The following is a 26,784-nucleotide window of genomic DNA, read 5'->3' as shown; positions in this document are numbered from 1 at the left end:
TCTGAGTGACCACATTTTCCCTTCTAGATTCCTCTGCAGTTGTACCAGTCTGAAAAAGGTATTTGCACACCTGCAAGGCTGAGCTGCCCAGAAATGCAGTAGTTGTGCCTCTTTGCTCCTACCTACCTACCTACCTACCTACAAAAAATAAATAAAAAAATAAAAAAAATCTTTAACACATGTACTCACACAATTGGTTTGATTTGTATTAGTGTGGGGTTTTTGTTGCTTTTTTGTTTGTTTGTTTGTTTTTCTATAAAAGCCCTTCATAAAAATTTTCTGGTTCTCCAAATTTGTCTTACCTGTCTCTAGACATGACTCCCAAGTATGTGTGTATATATATATATATATGTTTATATTTAAATAGCATCTGGGATGAGGTGTTCAGATTGACTGGTTCTACTTTTTTGATTAATATTTTTCTCTTTGAGAAAAAAATATTTGGCATGACTTAGAGATTTTCACTATTTTTTTATAATACAGAGGAATATGTCAGAAGGCAAAAAAGAAGTTCAAAATGCATGAAAATGCTATTTATGATACAATTATGTTGTCTGTTTATTGCAAGAAGATGTTAGTTTTATGTTTACATAATGATTAATTGGGCTGATGTGGATGTTCATGAGGAGGGCAACATGAAGAAGACATTTAAACACGTTCTTGCTTTTCTCCATAATTTAATACAGTTTTCACATGTGGTTACTGTACAGTATCTGAAGTCCACTTAATATCGACAGCTAACATGTTTGTAGAGCATGAAAAAAAAAAAAAAGAAAAAAAAATCAAATTGTTAACAAGAAGGAAACATTAGTGATTTCCTAGGGCATCTGAAATGTTTTGTTTCACTTGTGTTCTGATAGTTAGCAAACCAAGATTGTTGGAGGAAACTGCCTAAAAAACATCAGAGTTGATAGGCATATCTCCATCAAACAGACCGGGCTTTTTATCAAGCATTAAACATAAATATCTTACCCTAGCACTGACTGTCTCCTTTCCCCTTGAACCTTTTCATAGACTTGACTGCTGCACTGTCTGGCATCCAAAAAAACATGAACCAGTTGGGATGAACACTTTCTAAAACTGTTTGTGTCTGGTTTCCTTCTTTAAGGTTCGGAACTAATGTTCTCCTGTTTTCCTGAAATTTCAGTAACAAAAATCCACTTCGTCAGCTAATTCTTGACTTAAATTCTGTGGTGTGTTTTTTTCCATGAAACACAACATTGTCAGCCTTCGTGTTCCTACCCCTTCATGTCCAAGGCTACAACTTCTTTTCAAGTACTCATCTGCTGAGTACTCCTAGGAGAGCAATGTTTACATATCATGACTGCTGCTATATTGATCTATACAGTAGATACATGAGCTAAACACTCACTCATATCAAACACTGCTTTGTTCAAGCAAATACTCCTTTGAAACCCATAAGTTCATACGTGAGCAGGTTAAGAGTGACCTTGCTCCCAAGTGGCTGCTTTTAAACAGTCTGAACAGCAAAACTGAGTACAATTCATGGCTACACATTGGATCAAACCTTGTATTACTTATACAGAGCTATGCTGATTTAAACCATTTGTGAGGCATCTTCTGTTAGTTTATATTATATCCATCAAGATTTAATACTCTCCAGCAGCTCTCATTGGTTTCAGCAGAATTCATTATTTAAGATCAGAGACAGTGGTTATTTTGTCTTGTATAATTTATTTAATATTCCATGAACAGTTCAGTCTCTATTCCTCATGCTTACACAAGCAGCAAAAACAAAGGCATGTCTTGTATTGTCAAGCAAGGAGTACTTGGCCCACTGTAAATATCAGGGTTTAATGTTAATCCCATCCTTGTTTTACACCAGAATAGTCCACTGCCTTCAAAGGAACTAGTACTACCTAATCACACCAGTGTCAATTCAGAATGAATCCTGCACTATACATCTCCTTTGGTAGCAAAGTGGCAAAAAAAAAATAATAATAATAAGCCCTAATCCTTTATTATTTGTCTATGGCATATTCTGCCAGGCAAAGGACTGAGTCAACTTTTTCCCACAGCACTCTTTGTACTTTTGATGTCAGTCTGACTTCTAGCTCACCACACTGAAGCATTCACCATGACTAATAGCAAAACAACACCCACAGGTTTCACAAAGGAAAATGTTTGTCCTTGCCTAACTCTGTGAGATAAAGTTTTACTCCGTTGGTCTGGAATGCTGTAACTTTTCATGGCCTTTGTCCAGTACATTTCTATTTGCTCCCATGTCCCTTCCTTATTTTTTATCCATGATAGTTCTTAAGTGAGAGTTAAAAAATGGAAGTAAAAGAGGCTTTTAAAGAGAGTATTGGATAATACCAGATGGTTTTCAACAAAATTCCCATTTAAGCTTGGAAAAGAGAGATTCAGTCCTGCTACTGTACCTTAGCTGTGTTCAGTTCAACTCCAGATAACAAAGGCTCCTAGACCCTTTTACCCCATCCTAAACTATCCTAAAGTTTTCCTTGCAGGCTCATCCATATCTTCACAGTCTGTATTTCCTGCGGTCTCTGCAAGACTCCCTGAGGACATATCACCATTGGTTATTAATGCAGTTAAGGATGCTTGAAATCCCGTATTCTCCTAAGTTTAGTCAGTGCAAAGTGGCACACCAGAATACAGTCCACCACCTTCATGCTACCTAAGATTTCTCCAAAGTAAGGGCAGGACTCAGGTGCTTCAATCTGCCATGTTTACAACCCAATATCAGCATCAGGGATAGCTGAGAACCTTGTTTGTTTTTTTGTTTGGTTGTTTGTTTATTTTTTCTCTTCTTAATGCTTTGCTAGGAGAGGATATTGCTGAGGTCCATCTCTTCTTGTTTTTTGTAGTCATCATAGTCAACAACAAGAGGAGATAGTGACAGCAAGAATAAGCACAAGGAATATTAATTGCATTCATTGTGGCTTTCAGGTCCTTTTCATGCACACAAATATATATATATATATTAAAATGCAAGCAAAGCACTCACGATAGGAAATTTGAAGAGAGGAATTGTTTTCCTTATCATTTCTGAGCTAGAAGGCCTACAACGTGACCTGAAATTCTGAAAGTTGACGTTTGTGGTCTCGTACATAAATCAGCTGTAGATTCATTGTGCTAACTCCCTCTCTAACAACACCTTTGCAAAATGACCGCTAGTTACAGATGTAGTTGTGAGGGAACTTTAGTCTTCTGTTAAAAATGCTGATAATTAAGTGTAAATAGCTTTTGTTTCCAGTACTCTTTTGGCTTTTTAGGCTAATAGTTTAAAAAAGGAGCAGCTGTGGGGAGTTGTTTGTTTGTTTGCCAGCAGGTATAACTGATTAACACAAACATCTGATCAGCAGAGCTTCCAGTCAGAGTAGAAGCAAGCTTTGAAGAACACATTTGAATAATTTGGAAAATAACACTGAAGATGATGATACCCTCATTTATTTTTCATTACCGGTATTTTCAGTACAATTTTAGTTAAATCAGTTTACTTTTTAAAAAGTATTAGGCTTACTCTTACCCGGACTAGACTGCTTTTCATAAGAGTGTATTTATTCTTTAATAAAGGATCTGAAAGGGTTTTAAAATCATTACCTTTTGCAGATTTTTATTTCCATTGCAGAACCAAAAAGGAGAAAAAAAAAGTGATTTGCAAAATCTTCTTTCCTCCACCTATGGCCTCATCTTGATAATTCAGAGGAAAACACATACAACCTGACCTAACATAGCTAGGCAAGCTTCTCTTGTGCAGGCTGCTATAATTCTGCAAACTGCACTGAATCAGGGCCACCTGCACACAAATCATGGCAATTGCCAGTTCCATCGGGAAGAGATGTGGAGTACATACTGCAGGTAATTGCTGGGATGCACATACGTTTGATCAGATGAAAACAGCAACAAAGTGTGTCAGAAAAGATGAACTGCTGTCAGCTCTCCAAACATAATTATTGCTCACTCAGTTTTGACATCCTACTTCGGATAAGAGCCATTATCTACAACAATAAAAACAGCTGTGCAGAGCACCACCACAAACCCATTTAGTAGAAATATAGACTACCTAATTCTGTTTTCCTTAAAATCTAGTTAAACTCTTTCCAATGCTGCAAAGCAGCTTTTATGATTATTTTTTCCTACCATTCCTCCTAATCAGTTGCATAATCTATTAAAGGAAGTACTAGGAGTTCTGCCCTTTACTATCTTGCATTAGATTAGAGAGAACTACTGAGAAAAAATGGGGAAATTTTCCAAAAGTGGCTTTCATTTTAGAGGTCCAGTTTTGGGGCGTCCAGACTCACCCTTATACTCAATGAAGATCTCAAACATTTCCAGACTGGGTATCAGCTAGAAGTTTTTTGTCAATGAGAAGTTAGCTATGATGTCTGAAATCTGGTCTCTAAATACTGGTGCATCTGAAGTGGGAGATAGTTATCTAGAATTTGGCTGTCCATCTATGTAAATCAAGGGTAAAAAATAAATAAAAAAAAAATCTGCATTTGGTAAGGAGTGGTCCACAAAAAACAGGAACGATTTTTCATTCTTAATATCTATGATGTTTTGCGTGTGCTTCCCCATTTCAGATGAAATTATTATAAATCTTTGTTTAGATGTTGTCACTTTTATTAAGAACAATTTATTTTTCTTGTGGCTTTAAATGGGACGTGGCTTCTATTAAATGTAATTACTTGGTATTTGTTTTGAAGACCAAATGCACAGCCTGCAAGGAAGATCAACTTCTGCATAAAAAGATGTGTAAGGAAAAGTCAGACAGTCTGATCTTCATGAGTCTGAAATAGGAAAGTGCAGAAAGGGAAAATCCACAGCTGCTTTGCATTCCCTTCCAAGCAGTTAGCAATCTAATACCATCACTTCAGCAGTTTCCTAACCTCCCCTCTATGATTGTCATGGGCTGCTTCCAGAGTGCTTCTCTACTATACAGGCATTTGTGCTGTGCCTTATCAGTTTTGTTTGTTTGTTTGGGCAAGGCGGGGAGAGGGGGAAGGGCGGTGGTGTTACAGGATCTACTCTTGGTTAGACCGCCCAGGTAATTTAAAGTAATTCTGTAGTGCATGTACCGTGGTTTCAAGTTTACATATATTTTGAAAGGAAATGGAGATTCCTATCTGAATTTTTTATGTTTACCTAAACACACTAAATGAGGTGACATTTTTGGACAATAAAATGATGACATCTGCAAGGTTTGGCATTAGATTTCTTCTTTTAATTACACTGCAATGCAGCTGTCTTGAGAGCAGAAGGAGAAGATACCTACCCAGCAGACAAAATACTGAATAGGGGAGGTTATTCACCAGAAAGAGCAAGACCGTTCATTCTAAACAGCATCCTGTGTGCAAAATGATGACAAGAGAGTGCTGTGAACAGGAGATATGATCACCAGATATCATTGTGTTGCTTAAGATCAGTTCCTAGATGAGGGTCAGAGAGAGGGTTCAGCAAACTATCCTGTAGCCATAGAAAACTGTTCCTAATGAAGAAAATTTACCCACCTCTGTCTGTTCACGTGTACATATAGGATACGACCCTAGTATGACACTGTCGCAGACATGTCTACTCAATTTAATATCCATAAAAAGAAAAGTACCAAAAGGTTATCAGCAGTCCCAGAATAGATGTTTGCTGCTGTTGTAGAGGTTTTGTCTGAATCCTAAATTTTAGCCTGACTCAAGTGGAGTTGGATGTGATGTGCTGAAAATAATTTGATATTTGTGGCTGTTCAGTGGCACTAGCAGGGTTATGTATTTTCTTGACTGCCTCTGTACATCACTCAAGTTATGTCAGCTCTTACGTGTCTGATATGATATGATTTTCCTGGAAGATCTGTTGTACCACACTATGTTGCAAAACTTGGTTGATAGCTGATCTGCCAAATTGTACGGTTTGAGCTACCAGTGAACTATTTACTCAGACATTCAATTTTCTGTGTTTCTAATGGATTCAATGAGATGGAAAGAGCAAGAAGGAAATGGCTATTTCTCTAACAGCAAATTAAACCTCTTATTCTGAATATTAAAGGTATGTATTTCTGAATTCTATCTTCAACTAGAATAATTGATTTTACACAAATGTGTCATTTTTCAAAAGGAAAATGGTCTTTGTTTTCTAAATCATTAGCAGTGCAGGAACAATAGGTATGTTAAGATACTCTGAAATAGCATGGAGAGGACCATGGCTGAGACCAGTTATTCCCATTGTGGACGATCTATTCATTCCTTGGGGTACACACTATATTTTGTTAGACAGGGCTAACCAGCCTTGGAGGCTACAGATTTCATGCATCTTAAGGGCCAGACTGTGCTCCTAAGTACATCATGAAGTCCTCTAGTGCCAGTTTTGGAAGCAAGAAGACCAGGATTCTTAAAAGAGCTTTGCACTCCTGGAGGCCTGAAAGAAGGTCTGAGTTTTTGAAGAATCAGCTGATGTTCCTATGGGAGCTGTGCACAGCTGAACCATAAAACTCGGGTCTAAATGAAAAGGCTTTATATCCAGGAGGTTGTATTTATACAAATAGCTGCTTTCACATTTAGCAAACCAGGGTGAAGCACCCCTCTTAATCAGCACGGTCTCTGCTTGACTAAATTTACTATCAGTAAACAACACCCCTTTCTCTCTCCCCGTCTTCTCAGATATATGCTATATTCCTAACTTTCAGTAAATTATGTATATTTGGATCAGATAAAAGACAACACTCGCTCCAGCTGTGAGCAGCAATAAAAGAGCTGTTGTACAATTGGACAATGTAGAGGATCAGGAACAGATGAGCTTTCTGGAATATCAAGGCAGCAGTTTGGGCACTTTTGTGGGACAGGTATGTCTCCAATAGACTTTGATGAAGAAGTACTCATAATCTAAAACAAACACACATTGTCATTTAGCAGAGTCCCAGGAGAAGTCAGATGGAGTGAACATGGGAAATAAGAAAACTCTTTACAAGGTGGTTTAACAATAAAGCAGCAATGATTTTGGTTAATGAGTTGGCAGCAGTGCCAGCTATGAATACTCACGTGCTTCCTCTCCCTGTGGAGGCTGTGCTGTGAACTCAATCAGACAACTGCTCTAGATACGAAAATCACTGCCAACGCCAAGTGTTTGTTTTTTAAGTTGGCTAAGTTCCCTGATACAGTTCACAGTAGGGTCCCACAAATAATTGATCTGGCACGATAAAGAGGAAGCTGTGTTGAGGGATCAAGGTGGGCAAGAGGCGCACAGAGATACAGGTACTTACTAGTTTTGCTGCCAAGAGCTTTGATTCATAAAATCATGGTCTCAGCTGGAGATAGAGGCTTGCTACAGCCCAGCAGTGAGAGAGTGCTGGAGTCTGTGCTGCCAGATGTTCTTGTTCTATACAAAGTAGAGCATTTTGGTCTCAAATCCCACACTTCTCATGCAACCCTCAGCTCATTTCTGGTGATCAGTTCTTATAAAAACATAAATTATTTTCCCTCTATGTAACCTAGGAAAGGGGGTAGATGGAGAAGGGAAAATGGGGAGGTTTCTGAGACATGTTAGGTACAAAATCCAACCTTGTGGCAAGCTGCTATTTTTAGTTAAACAACTAATTATGAATCAAAATGCTTTTCCAAACCTAATTAACCAATAATAATTACCATAGCAACCAGTTCTTTATGTGGCACATTCTGAAAACACTCTTAAAGTAGCACAACAGCTTTACTTTCCTAGTTTTCCCAAAACAGCCAAGAACCACTCTCATCTGCTATTGAAGCCAATCCTAAACCAGAAAAGCAAATAGGAGAAGAATTAAATAATTTCCCACAGGCTCATTTCAGGAATTAATGAAATTCCTGCTCTTTAGTGTTAATCTTTCTTGAGAATGTCCAGCTAAAGATTATGTAGAAAATAATTTATTTAATTTTCAGCTGTGTTTTGGTGAGATTAGCCGCAACACTGTTTTGTTTCTATACAGAAGAAAAAAAAAAACATCTGCTAAGAAGCTTAATAATAGGTTTATTTCTGCAGAGCATGCTAGTTTTATTTGTTTGTTGTTTTCTTCTGTCTGCACTTGGGGTGATAACACAGAAAATTCAGCATTCCCCCATATTTCAGAATTTTTTTCTAGGCTTTTTCAGCTTTCTTTCCTCCATCTCCAATGTGCTTTTTGCATAAATGTATGCTACCTTTGGCTGAACTATTCATGATAAAGATTCTCTGCAGTAGTGACTCTCTTTTAGTGTTAGCTGACTGTCAACATATTTCCAATCTTTGGATTTGTTGAATATTGACTATTTACTGCACCTTAGGTTAAGAGCTCCTTGGAAGTGCTGAGCTTAGTTAGGCATTGCAGAAATGTCTATTACTGGCAGGTCTCAGAAAGCACTGAATTAGGAGACTCTACAGCAGACCTTATTGATTTACATTCCCTGATGGACAAATGCACTTTTTCAAAGAGGAGACACATGGCAGAATTCAAAAAAACATCAGTTATGATTTTTGAAGATCTAAAACTTTTTGACACTTGCAAACTCCTCCCTAACTCACTCTCTGATTATAAACTCCTGGAAATAGTCATAAACTCCAAATCAAGACAAACTCAACTAGTTTCTCTTAACAGAAATGCCTACTAAATGCTGTTTTTATGCATAACTCAGCTCTGCTCTCAACAGCTCAGACAAACTCCCTCACCAGTACCCTTCTGAATTTCCAGTTTCCTGAACTACATTCAATTCTGTTGTGACAATCTTTCTGTGTCTGGGATTCACGAACCACTTCGCAACAGTCTTTTGAGCTCCTTCACTGTCTTTTTAATGATTTCTCCTTTCCCTGTTCCCTTACTTTATTATACTGTACCTACCTTGATTAATACTTCCACCTGACCAGCTGTGTCCATTGCCTTTTAATTGTTTCTTTCCCTGAGATCTGGTTGTTCCCGAATTCACTCTAAATATTATCATGTTTTCAGCTACCCCAGCAAAACCCTTTTCATACAATGAATGACAAATATAGATGAATTGGTCAGAATCCATGTGTACTGTCAAATTTAAATTTAAACTTGTCTGACCTGTACTTTCTCCTTTCATTGCCTTTGGTTTTTTTTCACTTCAACTTTGCAAAGTACCCTAAGGTGCCTCTATGAAGGATACTTTATAAATGTAAATTTGATTTGACAACTGATTTCTCTGTGAACTAAATTTTTAATTACCTCCTCTGAGAAATGTGGAAAGCGAAGTTTTGGAGTAATATTTTTTATGGCTATTTCTAACCATCTGCATGATCTTGTCAAGTAACTTTCTTTAGCTGTATTCATCCTGCTTTCAATCATGTGCAACTGCAGGTTCAGCATGGACAGTGCAGGTCCTGTTACACAAATATTCCCAAGCAGCATGGTGATGGATACTTTTTTGTCTGCAGTTTTTAAATATACAAGAAGCAGACCTCCCAGAGCTCTATTTAACATCAAAATGTATCACTCATGGCTTTTCAGATTACCTGATATTTCTGCTATAGCTACTTATTTGAGTTCTGTGCAAGGTAAAAATGGACTAAAGGACTTTTAAATGTGAAAACATTTTCCTTTCTTTCACCCTATACCTCAGCTTTCCTACTGTGTGAGCATTGATTATCTTCAGGTCAGTCAAAAAGATCTGCATGCATCTTATAAAATCATAGTGTACGCTGGACTGTGGCCCTGATATGCAAAAGAAAATCCTGCAAGACTTCTGGAATTGACCACTGTAAACAGCAAGAGAAAGGAGTGACAATGAAAGACTCAAGTCTTTTATGGATTTTATTTTTATTTTTTAATCATTATTATCATTTTTATTAAGAAGAGACACAGATTGACATCTTTGCAAGGCAGAGCACTTGCCTCTTTAAATTTGTTTCAGTCAGATGACTATGTGTAAGAAAAGCAAATTCTGCCTCTGAATAAGCTGCAGTTTTACCTGTAGCATGTTTTCCATAATTCCCTTTGTCCAAATCAAGTTATGTACTCATGAAATCTAATTGAAAGCCAAATTCTACTGCATTTGCTCTAAGGAGATCTGCTGAAGTGAGTGGCACTAGTCTTGAGTATTAGCAGAGACAGGTGACTGAACTGGGCTCATGTGGATGTTACAATTGAATTTGCAAGTAAACAAGAATGCCCTGACACTAGACTTCTGTTTGTTTGTTTGTTTTTGTCACCCTAAACCCTAGCTTTCCTAGTGTGTGTGCACAGATTATCTTCAGGCTGGTCAAAATGTTATGAAATGTTGACTTCTTCAGCCACCCACAGCTGACTTCAGTTGTGCTGAACAATGCAATCCAAACTGGTCTTATCTCATGTCAACCCATCATACACTTACTAGCAGCCTGTGACAGAAAGGAGTTATCTCATGAGTTGAATTACTGTATTTTCTGTTTTATAGTGGAGCAAAGATGGAAAGTGTTGAGTGGAAACTGGCTTGTCTCAGGCACATTATCTCCAGACAACCAGGGTAAGGTGGAAGAAAGGGAAAAAGCAGTAGAGAGGTGGAATTGTGACAAACACAGTGAGGCTAGACAGTCTTGAATTCCTCCCTTTTTTAAAGGAAAGGCTGAGAGGAGGTATGATATAAGTCAGTAAAATCAGGTAAGTTGAAAGGAAGATGAATTGGGAATGATTAGTTACTGTTTCTCATATTATAAACATGATGTGGCACTCAAAGAAATGATAGGGCTGCAAATTAAAGAAAAATAAAGGAAGCATATTTATCACAAAGTGCCTAATTAAATTGTAGAAATCTTTGTCATCAGATGTCATAAGGGCCAAAAGTATAATTAGCTTCAGAAAGATATCGGAGAAAAATGCACATGGTAGATCTACCGGGGGCTGTTGAGCAGATGGATGGAGTATGCCACCTCCAGCTCAAAGGTGCTGTAAACCACAGGATCCTGGAAGCTAGGAAGATGTGAAGATCATGCTAAACAAGCCCTATTTCTCAAAAGCTTTGCCTAGACGTCTATTATTGGCAAAGGTTAAACAGAACTTCAGCTGGAGCCAGGATATGCATTCTTATTTAATCAAGGAATATAAACTGTAAATGAATTCCCTGTACTATCCTAGAACAATGCTCCAGATCCAGAAATATAGGAATGCATAAAGCTGAAGTTTCTGCCAAATGCATTTAGTCTGATATCAAATCTCACTTCTGTAACCCACATGAGTGTGAGGAACGAGACTTGCAATCCTTAGGCACAGCATCACAATGAGATTAGGGAGTTTTGCTAAATGTTTTCTATTGGAAGAAGCAAGATGGGTTTCAGGGCAAGTGATTATAAGATAACGCTACAAAAATACAACTTCTAGACCATGAACAAAACATTTTCTTCTTATTCAACGACTGCATGGATTTTACAAAATAAAACAAAACAACAACAAAAAATAACCCCTACTACACCTGCACCTTCTACAAGGAATTACTGTAGATTTTACATAGGCATCAGTGAAGAAAAAGTTTGTGTACACAGGCACAGGCTATGGAAGCACTTGGTTATGCTTTCAGCTTACCTTGTTGGATGGTTCAGGATTCAGATTGTGCAAGCTTGTGCTTTGGCATCAGCTGAAAATGAATTTATTTAATTTGGTCAATAATAACAGAATAACTATTATTACTAATAGTAATTCTTAGCTAAATGACACTCTTTGTTTTCCTTAATATGGCTTTGCTCTCAAACTAAACCATGAAACAAATCACAAAGTTGCTTCTACAGAAAAGGCAGAGCACAAACGAATTGTTAATTATGTTTGTAATCATTTTTGACTATAGGCCTGTGAGTCAGTTCTTGGAAACATCATTTGTGGTTCAACTAGAGTTTAATGCCCCCAAATACTGTATATTTCTTCCTCGAGGCAGAGAGAATTTTATATGTTTGATGCCTTTAATTAAGATCCAGGGGATTCTTCTATGCAAACTTTCCTAACCATTTAGTTTTACAGCCAACGTGACTGCAGAGCAGTCATTCTCTCTCCTTCTATTTTTTTAAACAGATTTTTTTTTTCTGTTGCCTGATAAAATCCTGCTTGTTGTTCCTTGCAGATAGCTGCTCAAGCAGTGTTATTTATGTGTATGAACACCGCAGGAATCTTCATTAGCTACCTATCAGACAGAGCACAACGTCAAGCCTTCTTGGAGACCAGAAGATGTGTAGAAGCCAGACTGAGGCTTGAGACAGAAAACCAGCGCCAGGTATTGGAGAAACATTCTTATTTTTGTATTAACTGGAATTGATTATTGAACAAGACCAGGCTGCTGGCTCATTTGTAACCTTCCTGATTCCAGTGTGATGCCACCTGATTTGTGCTTGTTAAGTGAGATGATTGCTGTTATTTTGCTGTTGTTTATCGATCTGATATGACATTTTAAAGATTTTCTTTGAGAAACCGGGTGAATAGTGAATGGCTGTTCATTGTCATTTCCCCACACAAGAAGAAGGGGCCATCATGTGAAGCAATAGCTCACAGGTATTAAAAAAACTTTTCTTTACACAAGTGGGATTAAACTGCAAAACTGGATGTTTCAGCATGTTTTGGATATGAAAAGTACATATCAGTTGAACTAAGTTCATGGAAGAAAACTCTACCTGGGCAGAGAAAATCCTAAAACATCACCTTTGGCTCACAGATCAGTTTTTGGAGCTGTGATGCCACAGCAGGGAAGTATCACTAAATGTTTTCTCTGTTCTTAAGCTCTTCTCAGATATCTTTTGGTCACTGTGTGCAGTAGCATACTTGACTAGGTGAACATTTCGTCAAAGCTGATGCAATTGTTCTTAGGTACATCATCATTTCCAAAATAGAACTGAGGCATCCATTAAAAGGAAGTTCGCTACATATTAATTTGTAACAAGGCAGCAAAAATTATATGTAGTGTTATGCATATTTTGCATTCCCACTGAAATATCAGAAGAAGGTTCACATGCTATTTTAGAACTTGCATTGAGATCAAAATACAGCCAAAATATATACAAAATATATAGTGTTACACTGCTCATTCTTTCTCAAAAGAATTCATGTTGTCCTCCTGTATGGATATGTGTATTGCTTTGCAATTTTATTTAATACATTAAACTATGCTCTCATAAAGATATCTAGGAAAACGTCATGTTTTAGACTTTACATGAGAACTGAAGCAATGCCTGTGCAGGGTGATGTCAGTTATCTACATCAGAAAGTCTCTCCAGCTGTTGCTGACTAGGAAGGCTTTGAGGGAGAGCTGGATTCTCTCTAGGATGCTCTGTTCTCATTTTAACGGTAGGACTAGGACTACATTTTTGTGGCTTATGGATTTTGTGGGCTTTTTTTTTTTAATCTCTCTTCTTGTTTAATCTTTTGTAAACTAACATTTTGTAAGGTTTACTTTCATCATTGTTTCCTAGAGTTCATTGTAAAATTATTTAGAAAACACCATCAGAAAATTCCCCTGCTCCAGAGGATTCTGAGGATTTTCCATTAGAATTATTTTATTTTCTCAGGCAAAATGAAATTTCTATGAAGAAAATATTTTTTCCTGAGAAATTCAATTTTGTTGAAATGTTATTTCCTATTAGGAAAATGAAGACAAGATACTTCCATTTCAAAGCGTTTTAAAAACAAACACACACACACACACAGGTTTCTTTCAGTGTGGGTGAAAGTAGGGGTTGAATCTGAAATATTTGCTTCTAATCAGTGCTGGACTGTGCATTTTGTCTTGGCCCAGTGTCTTGCAAGGTTTTGGGGCTGAGTTGTTCCCTGAGGGCACAACTTCCTGCAGTCACTTTTCTGTGGCTGAGACTCACCTATAACCAAAGTAGTGTGCTATAGGCATCATATGACTGGAAATGCATAAGAGAAAATATAGTCTGGCCAAGGACAACACCAAAAACAGAAAACACAGACGTCTGGACACTAAATCAAAGAGATCTTCTAAAACTCAATTTAATGATAAACTAACCCCAAAATTAGGAACAAAACATTTTGATATATTTTCAATAACTCTGTTGGAACGTTTTATTATGCACATCTCTTTATAAATATATTTTTTATATTACGTAATTTAATGTATTTATACTATATATTCCATATTCCATATTATTCTATATTCAATATTCCATATATTCCAATATTCCATATTCAATATTCCATATTATGCTTTATATAGTAATGCAAATGAAAAGCTGAAAAGTACATATATTATATTGATACATTTTAAATGTATATAGAATCATAAAACCATAGAATCGTTAAAGTTGGAAAATACCTCCAAAATCACCTGGTCCAACTACCCCCCTACTACCAATGTTACGCACTAAACCATGTTCCTAAGTAACACATCCAACCTTTCCTTAAACATCCCCAGGGACGGTGACACCACCACCTCCCTGGGTAACCCATTCCAATGCCTAATCACTCTTTCTGAGAAGAAATTTCTCCTAATTTTCATCCTGAAAATATTGTATAATATGCAATATATATACACGTATATGTTACAGATAATATACATACACATATATGTATTTTATATACAAAATATCCTCATTTGTATTTGGGACAACAACAATAATGAAATATTCAAATTTCTTGATGAATGGACACTCTTTTTCCCTCAGATTTCTGTCTTTTTCCTTTGATTCTGAAATAGTGGCTCATTTAAGCAATTTTTAAATGTATCCTTTAAGATGACTGTCAATGTCACACATTGGGTGGCTGCTTTTTTTTGAGCAGCTTGATCATGCTCACTTGATCAGTATCCATGGGCAGTAATCCAAAGACTGCTAGCATTTTTTCTTTATCTTCCAGACATATTTATTTCATGATACAGGGTATCTGTAGTTCTTCTAACACGTGACTATAAAAATTATATTACTTGTACATGTACATTTTAGAAAGGATTAAATCCTGATGAAGTTTAATAAATTCATTCTATGGCTTTCCAGTGAACGTATGTGATATAGGAAGAGGGGTGGGGAGAGTGCACAGGCTAATAGCTGTGATGTGGCTTATGAAATTTTCTACAGATATGGATAAGGAGCTAAAAATATGGTAAGTAAATAAAAGTATAGTTATTTGTGCAATTCTTCCAGATAATAATTCCAGGAGTCACAATATAACTTTAAAGTAAGAAAAAAATAAATAAAAAGCAGAAGGTATAAATTAAATATTTCCTCCTTATTCAATAACTGCATGGGCTTTTTAAAAATATATATATATCTACTTAAAAACTAGATGGCTAAAATTTTAGCTAATATTCAATAAGGAATGTGCTAAAGAGGTGAAACAATAAGAAAACAAATATTCTCTTTTCATTTTGAAGAGACTATTTTCTTTTGACATAAGTGTTATGAACTATCTTCATTATTGTTTTCAATAGGTCCTCAAAAGTAGATGTTCTCAAAGTTACATACTAGTTTTCCCATAACTGCAAGAAACTCCATCCTTAATATGACTGAAAACCTGAATTCCATTCCACTTTGATTTATTTCTCCTCTGCTTCTCATATGCTCTCTAAACTTAAGGTTTCTTACAGGAAGGTCAAGCTTTTTGTGGCTTTCAGTGGTGGTACTGTTTCCTTTTTTGGTAATAGGTGGCATAATTAAAATCTCTCAAGTTTTGTTTCCACCCAACATGTCATACATGACATGTCATATGAAGTATGACAGGTTGCAAGATAAGTCCCATATGGTCTGGTTTTGTACTAACTTGGTTTAAAACAGAAGACCAGCTAAGCAGAAAAAAACATGAGTCAAAAAACCAAACAAAAAAAAAGGAATGTTATGCCATTTCATAAGTATTTGCATAGGAAGACTCTTTTTTTTTTTTTTTTTCCCCAGTTGTAAAGCTTATATAAATACTTCAGGTATACTTATGTTCATTACTGTACATTGAGAAAACTAAAAAATCATTTCTGTGCTCTCAAAATGACCCCTCAATATGCCTTATATTTATCATCTCTAATTATCCGTCATTCTAATAACTCTAAAAGCTATTGTTATCATTATTGAGCATTACATAATGCCTAAAAGATTCAGTTATGGAAAGTCATTGGTTTTGTGGCAAATATTTTATACTTTATATTTTAGAGGCAAGAGAGAGGTACCATTATACACATGAAGGTGTACAAGAAATTAGAACTGCTCAGTAGGGACCTGCTTGGATTTAATGGAATTTTAAGAATTCCCTAATGTACGTGCAGATTTCCTGGAATACAAATATAAAGTTTGTAATATATTACCTTTTGTCTTGTGGTGGAAAGCAAGAGATGATATTCTGTATTTCCCGATGATTTTCATCTTGAGAAGCTGAATTATTTTTCAGTGGAAATAGTCTCATTCTTTCATTTGTCATTATTTTTTTTTTGTGGACTGCATTGAAAATAGAAGTTAAAACCACCAAAATCATAGTTTGTCCAACTATGGGGAAATAATGCTTTTTGTTTGTTTGCTTGTTTGTGCACTCTGAGCTGAAATTTTGACAGATGTGATTTTTATTTTTTATTTTTTTTCCCCCACTGTCATTTTCCATCAGCCTGCAATCTCTTTCTTTTTTAGGGTTTCAGTACTTATGGACTCCTGGCTCTGTTTCAATATGGCTGTTTTTGTTTTTTTTTTTCAGTTTGATGGTCAAAGTAATTTTGCTCTGGAGAAAAGTCTATGTGCCACATTATGCCCTCAACCGTATTGCTGTAATTCTGGATTCACCCCATTGATTGATTCACCCATTGTTCATAGAAAATATCCTCAGGTGCAAGTTTAGCTTTCAGGTTGATTCACTTACTGCACAGGAGGAAGAGGGTGAAGTGTAGTCCTGTATGAAAGGAAAGATTCATAAAGAGAGAACTATTTCAAAGCTCTTAAGTGACTTAAATTCTAGCTTCCATGTTTCAAAAACTCTATACAATTAAGCATTTAAATCTTTTCTGTTCCATCCTTCCTTTCCCATCACTCCATCAATTGTTGTTATTCTCAACAAGACTTTTCAGTAAATTTTTCAGAAGTATTTCAGAAAGTTCAGAGTTTCAGTCATATTTTCAAGATTAACTACTTCACTAAGGATCTGGTTTTTGTTTTGGTTTGGTTTTGAATTTTTAAGCAATTGAGGTTGTTAATAAAAACATATTAGCAGTTTCAACAGTAATGTGTTTCCTAAATCTAATTACTATTATAATAAAGTGAATTGTACCATGGATACAAAAGAGAATTACTCCAGAAGCCATTGCTAACAATGTTTATGCACTTAACTGTACAGTACTATCTGTGTGACACCATTTGGAAATCTCAGCACTCCGTGAAACTGAGGGAACACTTCTTTCTCTATTTTCATTTCAAAATTATAATTTTGGTGAAGACTTAAAACATCTTACAGCTTGGCTTAGTTAAATGAGACTTCACTGCCAATGACTACCAGAAAGATTATACCATAGAAAGACAGAAGGATTAGAGAAACAACATAAAGGAGGCAGAAAGATAACAAGATATTATGTTGTATAAACAGTCTTAGTTTACCAGCTATGGACTAAACCATTAATATAAATATTTTCTAATGAAATGTAGTTACCTGCTTGTGTTTAAGATACATAGTTATATCAAACAGCCAAAAATGGCATCCATAAAATATCCTCCAATTTTGTTTTCACCACATGGTAATTATGTATAAATGAGGAATGTGAGGTTCTCAGTTTTGTTGAATCAATTCTTCTTCAATGACATCATCACTTACCATTACCTGTTTAAAAATTTGGTTCAATATTTTTATTTGGTACCTCTTCATTTCAAAAATGTTTACACTCTGCAGTGTTTTGTTAACAACCAGTTCAAAAACATTGTCTTCCTTTTTATCTTGATTTTATTGTAAAGGCACAGCAGGTGATTCTGATTTCATTATACCTAGGCAATGAAAATGGAAAGTATAACTTATTTTCTTAATTAGCTACTGTAAAACTTTCAAAAACAAGGAATATATCATTTTCCTCATTTTAAAAATGTTATGAAGTTGCCCTCAGTGAAGAACAGAAACCTACATGACATTTCATTTTCATTTCTATTTCTCTTCAAAACAAAATCCCTAATTTCACATGAATGATGTATTAAATCCACTCATACATTGAAATGATGTCTTTAGAATGATTTGAATTTGTAAGGCCTCTGTGATGTCCTTATTTGCTCTTTATCCAACAATTCGTATTTGTTTGAAATCTGTCTAACATTTTAAACTGTCATATATTGTCGTTTATTTATAAATAATTTCTCAGACAACAGTCTACCTCTTCCTCCACCACACATACATACATACAGCAAGCTATATCTATCTGAAAACAACTATTAAGCAAGGAGGTGAATATTTTGACTTAACAAAATTTCCTATGACTAAAAATGTAAATGGAGTTGTAACTGATACAAGAACATCACAGAAGTTAACTTGCTAAATAGCTTTAAAACTCATTCCAGCACATACCTCTAACATTAGAGGTTTTGTAATAAGATCTCAGTCATAGAATCATTAAGGTTGGTAAAGACCTTCAAGACCACTTGGTCCAACCATCACCCTACCACCAATGTCACCCGCTAAACCATGTCCCTAAGCACCATGTCCAACCTTTCCTTAAACACCCCTAGGGACAGTAACTCCACCACTTCCCTGGGCAACCTGTTCCTATGCCTGACTGCTCTTTCTGAGAAGAAATGTCTCCTCATTTCCAACCTAAACCTCCCCTGGTGCAACCTGAGGCTATTCCCTCTAGTCCTATCACTAGTTACCTGCGAGAAGAGGCTGTCCCCAGCTCCCCACAGCCTCCTTTGAGGCAGTTGTAGAGAGCAATAAGGTCTCCCCTGAGCCTCCTCTTCTCCAGACTAAACAACCCCAGTTCCCTCAGCCGCTTCTCATAGGACTTGTGTTCCAGGCCCTTCACCAGCTTCGTAGCCCTTCTCTGGATATGCTCCAGGGCCTCCATGTCCTTCTGGTACTGAGGGGCCCAAAACTGAACACAGTACTTGAGGTGCGGCCTCACCAGAGCAGAGTACAGGGGGACAATCACCTCCCTGGTCCTGCTGGCTACACTATTCCTGATACAAGCCAGGATGCCGTTGGTCTTCTTGGCCACCTGGGCACACTGCCGGCTCATGTTCAGGTGAGCATCAGTCAGCACCCCCAGATCTTTTTCCTCTGCACAGCTTTCGAGCCACTTTGCCCTAAGCCTGTAGCATTGCATGGGGTTGTTGTGGCCGAAGTGCAGGACCCGGCACTTAGCCATGTTGAACCTCATTCCATTGGCCTATGCCCATCGACCCATCCTGTCCAGGTCCCTCTGCAGGGCCTTCCTACCCTCTGGCAGATTGACACTTCCCTCCAACTTGGTGTTGTCTGCAAACTTACTGAGGGTGCACTCAATTCCCTCATCCAAGTCGTCAATAAAGATATTAAAGAGGATGGGCCCTAACCCCTGGGGAACACCACTGGTGACTGGTAGCCAGCTGGATTTCACCCCATTCACCACCACTCTCTGGGCCTAGCCGTCCAGCCAGTTTTTAACCCAGCAAAGATTGTACCTGTCCGATCCATGGGCTGTCAGCCTCTCCAGGAGAATACTGTGCGAGAACATGTCAAAGCCCTTACTGAAGTATAGGTAGACTACATCAGAAGCTTTTCCCTCATCCACCAGGCAGGTCACCCGGTCATAGAAGGAGAAGAGGTTGGTCAGGCAGGACAGAGTGCACCTTCAGCAAGTTTGCTGACAACACGAAGCTTGGAGGAGTGACTGATACACCAGAGGGCTGTGCTGCCATTCAGAGGGACCTTGATGGGCAGGAGCATTTTGCAGTGAGGAACCTCATGAAGTTCAACAAAGACAAATGCAGGGTCCTGCACCTAGGGAGGAATAACCTCATGCACCAGTACAAGTTGGGAGATGACCTGTTGGAAAGCAGCCCTTTGGAGAAGGACCTGAGAGTCTTGGTGGACAGCAGGCTGACCAGCAATGTCAGCATGTCAGCAATGTGCCTGTGCGGCCAAGAAAGCCAATGGTATCCTGTGGTGGATTAGGAAGAGTGTTGTCAGCAGATCAAGGGAGGTGATCCTGCCCCTTCATTCATCCCTGGTAAAGCCTCACCTGGAGCGCTGTGTTCAGTTCTGGGCTCCCCAGGACAAGAGGGACATGGAATTATTGGAGCAAGTCCAGAGGAGGGCTACAAAGATGATTAAGGGACTGGAACTTCTCTCATACAAGGAGAGGCTAAGAGAGCTGGGCCTGTTTAGCCTGGAGAAGAAAGACTGAGAGGGGATCTTATCAGTGTGTAGAAATACCTGAACGGAGGGTGTCAAGAGGATGGGGACGGACTGTTTTCTGTGGTGCCCAGTGATGGGAAAGGAAGCAATGGTCTCAAACTGCAGCACAGGAAGTTCCAGCTGAATATGAGGAAACATTTTTTTACTGTGAGGGTGACAGAGCACTGGAACAGGTTGCCCAGAGAGGTCGTGGAGTCTCCTTCTCTGGACATATTCAAAACACACACAGATGCCATCCTGTGCAATGTGTCCTAGGTGACCCTGCTTGGCAGGGGGATTGTACTAGATGATCTTCAGAGGTCCCTTCCAACCTCAGCCATTCTGTGGTTCTGTGATTCTGTGAAAACATTACCTTTCTGAAAGATTTTATTTGCATAATTTCTGGTAGAGTTAGAGCACATGATGCTGTTTTATGAAAGAAGGATTTTCTCTGCAGTTGTTCAAGATGACAGGTGAAATCAATTCATATCTTTGTGACGCTTACTTTCATCCTCCTGTGAGGTGTTTCTTCTTGTTCTCATGGCAGCAGATTCTGCATCATTCATGAAAAGAAAACTCTCTACCTGGTGTGCAGAGAGCTCACCAGCAAAGCTGCACTGACACAGCTGTGCTAAACTATTAATGGAGACTAAGACAAAAATCAGAAAGAAATCATCCATATTTTTAACCCCTGAGAAGCCAAATAAACTAATTTATTCTACTCTAACACTACATTGTTACCTACAGTGAAGTTACCCTGTGCTAAAAGGTTCTAGAACCACAATGCAATAGTCTCTTTATCTGATTTTTTGCATCCCTCTCCAATATGTTCTTTACAAAGCAGACCCCTTTCTCTGCAGGCATCTTCTGAAATTTCACCAAAACAAAGCCCTTTTATATGAAAATAAAACCCCTTCTCAATGTCTTCCTAAGCATTATTTATGGCTTCTTGGGTGTCTGGCACACTGTCAGAGACTGACCTGAAGGTTGGAAGAAGGAGCAATTAAGACAGAGGGTGACTGGGGGAACAACCACTGTCTGCCTCTTGTCTTGCAAGGATTACTCAGGAGAGAAAGTCCAAGCTGGCATCATACTTGATCCACCACACTTCTGGGGATGCTTCCAGTCAAGCTGGGGTTAAGACAGGCTTCTGCAGGCATAATTCTCAATTTTGTCAGATTTATGGGGAATAATAAGAAGAAAATTTTATTCATTAAATGATCTAAAAAGAAGAGTCCCTTATAAAAATACCCTAGCAGGCTTCTCTTCCCTGTAAGTCCTACCACTGCTTTACTGGCAAACTACATTACAGCTGATCTCTTTCTCATAGAGTATTCCACAAATTCAATTAAAGCTCATTTTGAAAATTAAAACAGCTTGGTTATTATTTCATGTGATTTCTGTGATGGATTTGAACTCAAACATTCTAATGGACCATTTGACTAGGCAAGCAGAGGGTTGGTTTCTGGGTAGGAACTCACTTCCTCCTGTTCATATGTGGCTTTTAGGACAGAAGAAGAGCACACCCCTTAGTCTCCAGAAGTCTGCTGCCGGCCTATTTAGTCTTTCCTGTTCTCTGTGGAACAACATTAATCTTGTCTAAATCTCTTCTCCATTAGAAAATTGTTCCGTCTGACCATTTGTTTCCCTTCTACCTCTGCTTCCTGAGGACTATTTCGCACTTGCCTCTGCAATAGTCTCTATTTCCCATAGCTTTAACGGGCCCCCTGCAAACTGATGAATTCTGTGTTTGTTTGTTTTTTTAAAGAAGCTTACATGTTTTATCAAGCTATTACAGATCTAGATTTTAATCAACCATCAGTACTTTGCAACCTTTAAAGTCAGAACAGATTGGGCTGAGATTGGAAAGGACACTTTAAGAGGGTTAAACACTATAAAGTCATCTTCTCTGATATCGGTGCTAAGAGTATGAAAGTCCGTCTAAACTGCTATGAGGATAAAGTTCAGATTTGGTTTGAAAAACAATAATCTGAAGTTTAGAGGTCCCATGAGTTTTAAACTAGTTTTAAATGCTTCGTAAATAAAAATTGTGATCACAGTAATTGAGCTTTTATTTTCAGAGAGTAGACAACAACCTTCCAATTAAAAATTCTGGGGAAACCTCTGGTTAGACATTGCATTTAAGCCAGTTTTCTTCTGTATAGGAAACTCAGAGTGTTGAATGTGAGATGCTCAGAAAGGTTTCCCAGTTCTTCAGACTTTTTTTAATAGTGGTGCCTTTCTCTAAAGATCCCTGATCTCAATAGAAATTTGTTCTTGGAATTGCTCTTTTGGTATTTAGAGGGTCATACTTGGTATAAAAACTTAGGGGGTAATCCAACGGCTGAAGGGATATGCAGACTTTATATTGTTGTTCTTAATTCATATTGTGATTCAGAAGCTGACCTAGGTCCCTTAACAGATTTTTATTCCTTATATAAAATAAAATAAAATAAAATAAAATAAAATAAAATAAAATAAAATCATACACACTTATTCAGACTTGAGAAGATAAGACTGAGAGGGAATCTTATGTTTACAAATATCTTAAGTGTGGGAGATGGAGGAATATAGACAACCTCTTTTCAGTGGTTTGTGGGGACAGGACAAGGGGCAATGGCCACAAAATGGGTCACAGGAAGTTCCGCACGAACATGTGAAAGAACTTCTTCACAGTGAAGGTGACGGAGCACTGGAACAGGCTGTCCATGGAGGTTGTGGAGTCTCCTCCAGATATATTCAAGGCCTGTCTGGATGCCTACCTGGGCAACCTGCTCTAGGGAACCTGCTTTGGCAGGGGTGTTAGACCCGATGATCTTTCGAGGTCCCTTCCAACCCCTACAATTCTGTGATTCTGTGATTCTCTGATTATGTTTCTGTTGGTTCCAGGGAACACATTACAGGACCAGCACATTCATTCTCTACATCTTCTTGTCTCAAAATACCCCATCTGGTCACTTCCACTTTCAGTAGAAAACACATTTTGTATGTCAAACTTTAGGTGCTGTTCCTTCACGTTCTGCTTGTCCACACTCGAGAAATTTGCTGGTGATATTTGTTTCTTATCCTCAGAGTGCAAGACCCAGATTTTGCTTTCAAGTAGAATTGTAAGGTAAAATCAAGATAAAAATCATGCTTTGCCTTCTCTTCCATTACTTTTAAATCTGGACTAGTCACATGGACACAAATAGAGTAATGAGATTTACAACCAATGCTACAGAGTTCAGAATCAGACACTAAAGTACAATTTATGGAGGGAAAAAATAACCCTGAAGAGTGGCAGGACTTCAGGCATGGGAGTTTTCCCTAGAAAATATTGGTGAGGAATAAAACTGCTTCCCATCTCTTTTGGATTCACTAGTGATAAAGCTACTTTTGAAAGTTTTTTTTTCTTTTTCTTTTAAATCTCTAAAGCTGTTCAATTACTGTGTTCATCAATAGTAAATGGGACTCATAGCTCACTGATCAGTATTTGGTGGCCTCTGACCTGTTTTCTCAGCTCCTTGCTAAGGAGAGAGGTGTCTAATAAAGGAAGAAAGGGGAAAAAAAAGAAAAAAAAAAGCCATTATCACAGCTACCACTGGCTCATGACCCATGCTGACTGCCTCAAGGAAGTGAACAAAGGTAAAATGAGTAAGGGGAATGAAATAGTTTAAGCCCCCTACAGCGATGAGACACTTCTGCCATCTGGTTTGCATTGCAGTCATCTCTGCTTAAATAAAGAACTCCAGGCTCCAAACTCATCAGGCTAGCACCTTTCCTGAGCTGTGAATAGACTTACCTGTTTTAAGGTCATTTTTATTTCTTGTTCAGGATCAGAACTTTACATTAACTTTCCTTAATACCCTGGAATGACTGCAGGAGTCTTTCAAAAGTCCTTATCATCATCATAATTAATAGGGATTCTGATGTCCTAATAATAGTTTTAAATTCTTTGTAAATGAGCAGTATTAATTCTAAGCTAGCCAGAGGCAAGTCACTGATGCAATTGTTAAGATCATTTAAGGTAAGATAAAAATTTTGGATTAAGGTTTATGAATAGGTTGAACATCTTTCATATCATCAGTATTTAAGTACCCATCTACAAGTCTATTAAAAAGGATTTGATTTTCACAAAGTGACCATTGTTCCACCTCCTGAAACTTCCCAGGAGAAGTTTTATCTAGCTTGTGCTGTTTAAGATTGGGGTCTTGTAAGTCTCTCACAAGAGACGTTGTTTGGGTTCCTTGTTTTGACCAGAATGTCATCCTAGCTCTTTTTCATCTCTTTGTTCTGCAGAGATTTAGTCATATAAAGCTGAGAATAAATGGCATGTGAGCTTGCTTTCTGACATCTCCCATGTCATTATCTGCAATAACTTATACTGCTGAGAAAAGTATATTTTGTTGAAGTGGTCTAGTAATTTCTGAAATGGCAAATAAAGTAACAAAATGGGAAAAAAAATCTAAATAAATAGAAAGTACAAATAGTGCAGAAGACTTACATGATGATTCAACAGCAGCAAAGTCAAAACAGCCCTAGAAAAATGAAAGTGTACCAGGGCATAGAACTACAGACATTAAAGTCAGATGGGGCCAACCTGATCTTTTAGAACAAAATTGACTTGTAGCAGCCATTTTACTCTCCCATTTTATTCATATAAAACAAGGAATAGCTTAAGATTATGCCATTATGGAATCCATCTGCAGAATATGTTTCTTTCTTCTGTTCTTAAGGTATGCCTTTGACTTTCCTGTCCAGACTAACTGGAATTTATGGAAACTAACATGTTAGATTACAGTACAATACTTTTGTTGAGTTATTTGTCATATTTCCATATAAATATTTTTATTCTGGATATTTTACCTCTCTGGAATCACCTAACACAGAAGAAGAAGAAAAACAAAACAGAACAAAACAAACAAACAAACAAAAAACATGAGATTTAGAAAAACAATTACAAAGCCATAAAATTTGCCTTGCAGTGTACTGAGTATGTGTTTGGATTACTGCAGCGCTGGACAGTATCGCTTATAAACATAAAGTTTCATGTCAACAAGACAGCATAGTAATACATGTTGGTTTGTAACTCTTGCTTTTCTCAGTATGTCTTTGTTACATGATTGGTTTTCCCCTTGGAATATAAGTCTAACACGCTCTTCATCTAAGAAAATCATGTTAGGATCCAGAGGATCTGAGCTTATTAACCATTGCAGTATATACATACTGAATTCAGCACCTGTATTTTCTATTGCTTAAGTTAAAAGATAGCTCAGATGAAAAAGCAGTGTCAGGAGATCATTTTGTGATATAGCCAAGTAGATCTAATAGGTGGATGCTGATGTCAAGGAATGTAAACTTGCTCCCTGAAGCTCTTAGTTCCAGATGTGTTCCCCTCCACTCCTATGCAGGTTAGTTCTGTGTGTGTGACCTTATGGTGAGCTGACCATTGTGCCAGTACCACGCAGAGTAAACACTGGCTGCACTTAGGTTCAAGATTAATAATGTTACTTTTAAAAATATTTTTATTTTTTTCTAAGTATTTTATGGAGGAATACTATTTTTCAGTTAAAAGATACAGCAGCTGAAGTAACGGGGACCATTCCAAAAAAATCTCTCAGCAGGAAGTTTTTCCACCACCTTCCAGCATGATACAAGATAAGCTAATTTTTTGAGTCCAAAATGATACTGGAAAGACATGAAAATACAAACTGGAAGCCCTAGAACCAGAATTCTATGGCTCAGGTTGCATAGGGCAAGCAGGCATTAAGATTGCAATATTCTTACATGTTCAGTGAGAAAGGAGCTTCCTTTGACACCTGACAATAAACTTTTAATCAACAAGCTCTGCCAGGATTTTGTAATGTGGCTTCAGGTACTTTTATCTTCTAACCATTCCTCACCCCAAAAAAGCAAAGGAACAGCAGTATCTTGCAATCCTTCCCTCTAGCATGTGCTACATTATACTGTCTCATGCTGTTCTGGGCAATGTTATTGAGGAAACAAATGGATAAAATGTTCTTACAAGAAGGTTGTGGAAGAAGCTTCTTCCTTCTCATGTCACCACAAACTTCATAATATTTCTCAGTTAACAACTAATTAGGCACCATTATAAAAAGTCATGACTCTTATGAACACTGGGTTATCAGTTTGGATGAGACCATAGATTGTATTGTTTCATAAAACAGTAACTGAAAACAACAAAAAACAAAAGTCTCCAAAACCTCCTCTGTGATCTGGCCTTGTTTCTCTCTGAGAACAGCAGATGCCTGAATGGAATATGCAGCCAAGGATGGGATAAGTGGGAATGGTAACTGCCTGAATTCCAATAAAATAAAGTTGAGATAGCTCATATCACATATTACAGCAGTAAGTAGAAAAACCTAATAGGCAACCTCATAACCCCGTGAGTCTGAACATATCAGTTATTGCAGTTCTTTACATATTTTTAAATTACTTGCTATTGTCTTGATAACACACAAGAAAGAAAGGCTGCAAATAGACTGTCCATTGTGCACTAAGAAGGAAGGAATTTCTCGTTAGAGCTGTTCATCATAATGAAATGTGTTAATTCCCATTTTCTAGAG

General features: G+C 37.5%; 1 protein-coding gene across 1 annotated transcript in view; it reads left to right on the top strand.

Annotated features, from left to right (window-relative positions):
• The window catches only part of ADCY8 (adenylate cyclase 8), a 125,025-nt gene that overhangs the window by 14,523 nt on the left and 83,718 nt on the right, over positions 1–26,784 (top strand). The window contains exon 2 of the mRNA XM_035556245.1: positions 12,021–12,170. Coding sequence (XP_035412138.1) covers positions 12,021–12,170 — 150 coding nt within the window. The remainder of the gene's footprint in view (positions 1–12,020; positions 12,171–26,784) is intronic.

Source organism: Cygnus atratus, chromosome 2, assembly GCF_013377495.2.
Source record: "Cygnus atratus isolate AKBS03 ecotype Queensland, Australia chromosome 2, CAtr_DNAZoo_HiC_assembly, whole genome shotgun sequence".
Taxonomy (NCBI): Eukaryota; Metazoa; Chordata; class Aves; order Anseriformes; family Anatidae; genus Cygnus; species Cygnus atratus.
The sequence above is the reverse complement of the archived record's forward strand: the minus strand, read 5'-3'. Positions and strand labels throughout refer to the sequence as shown.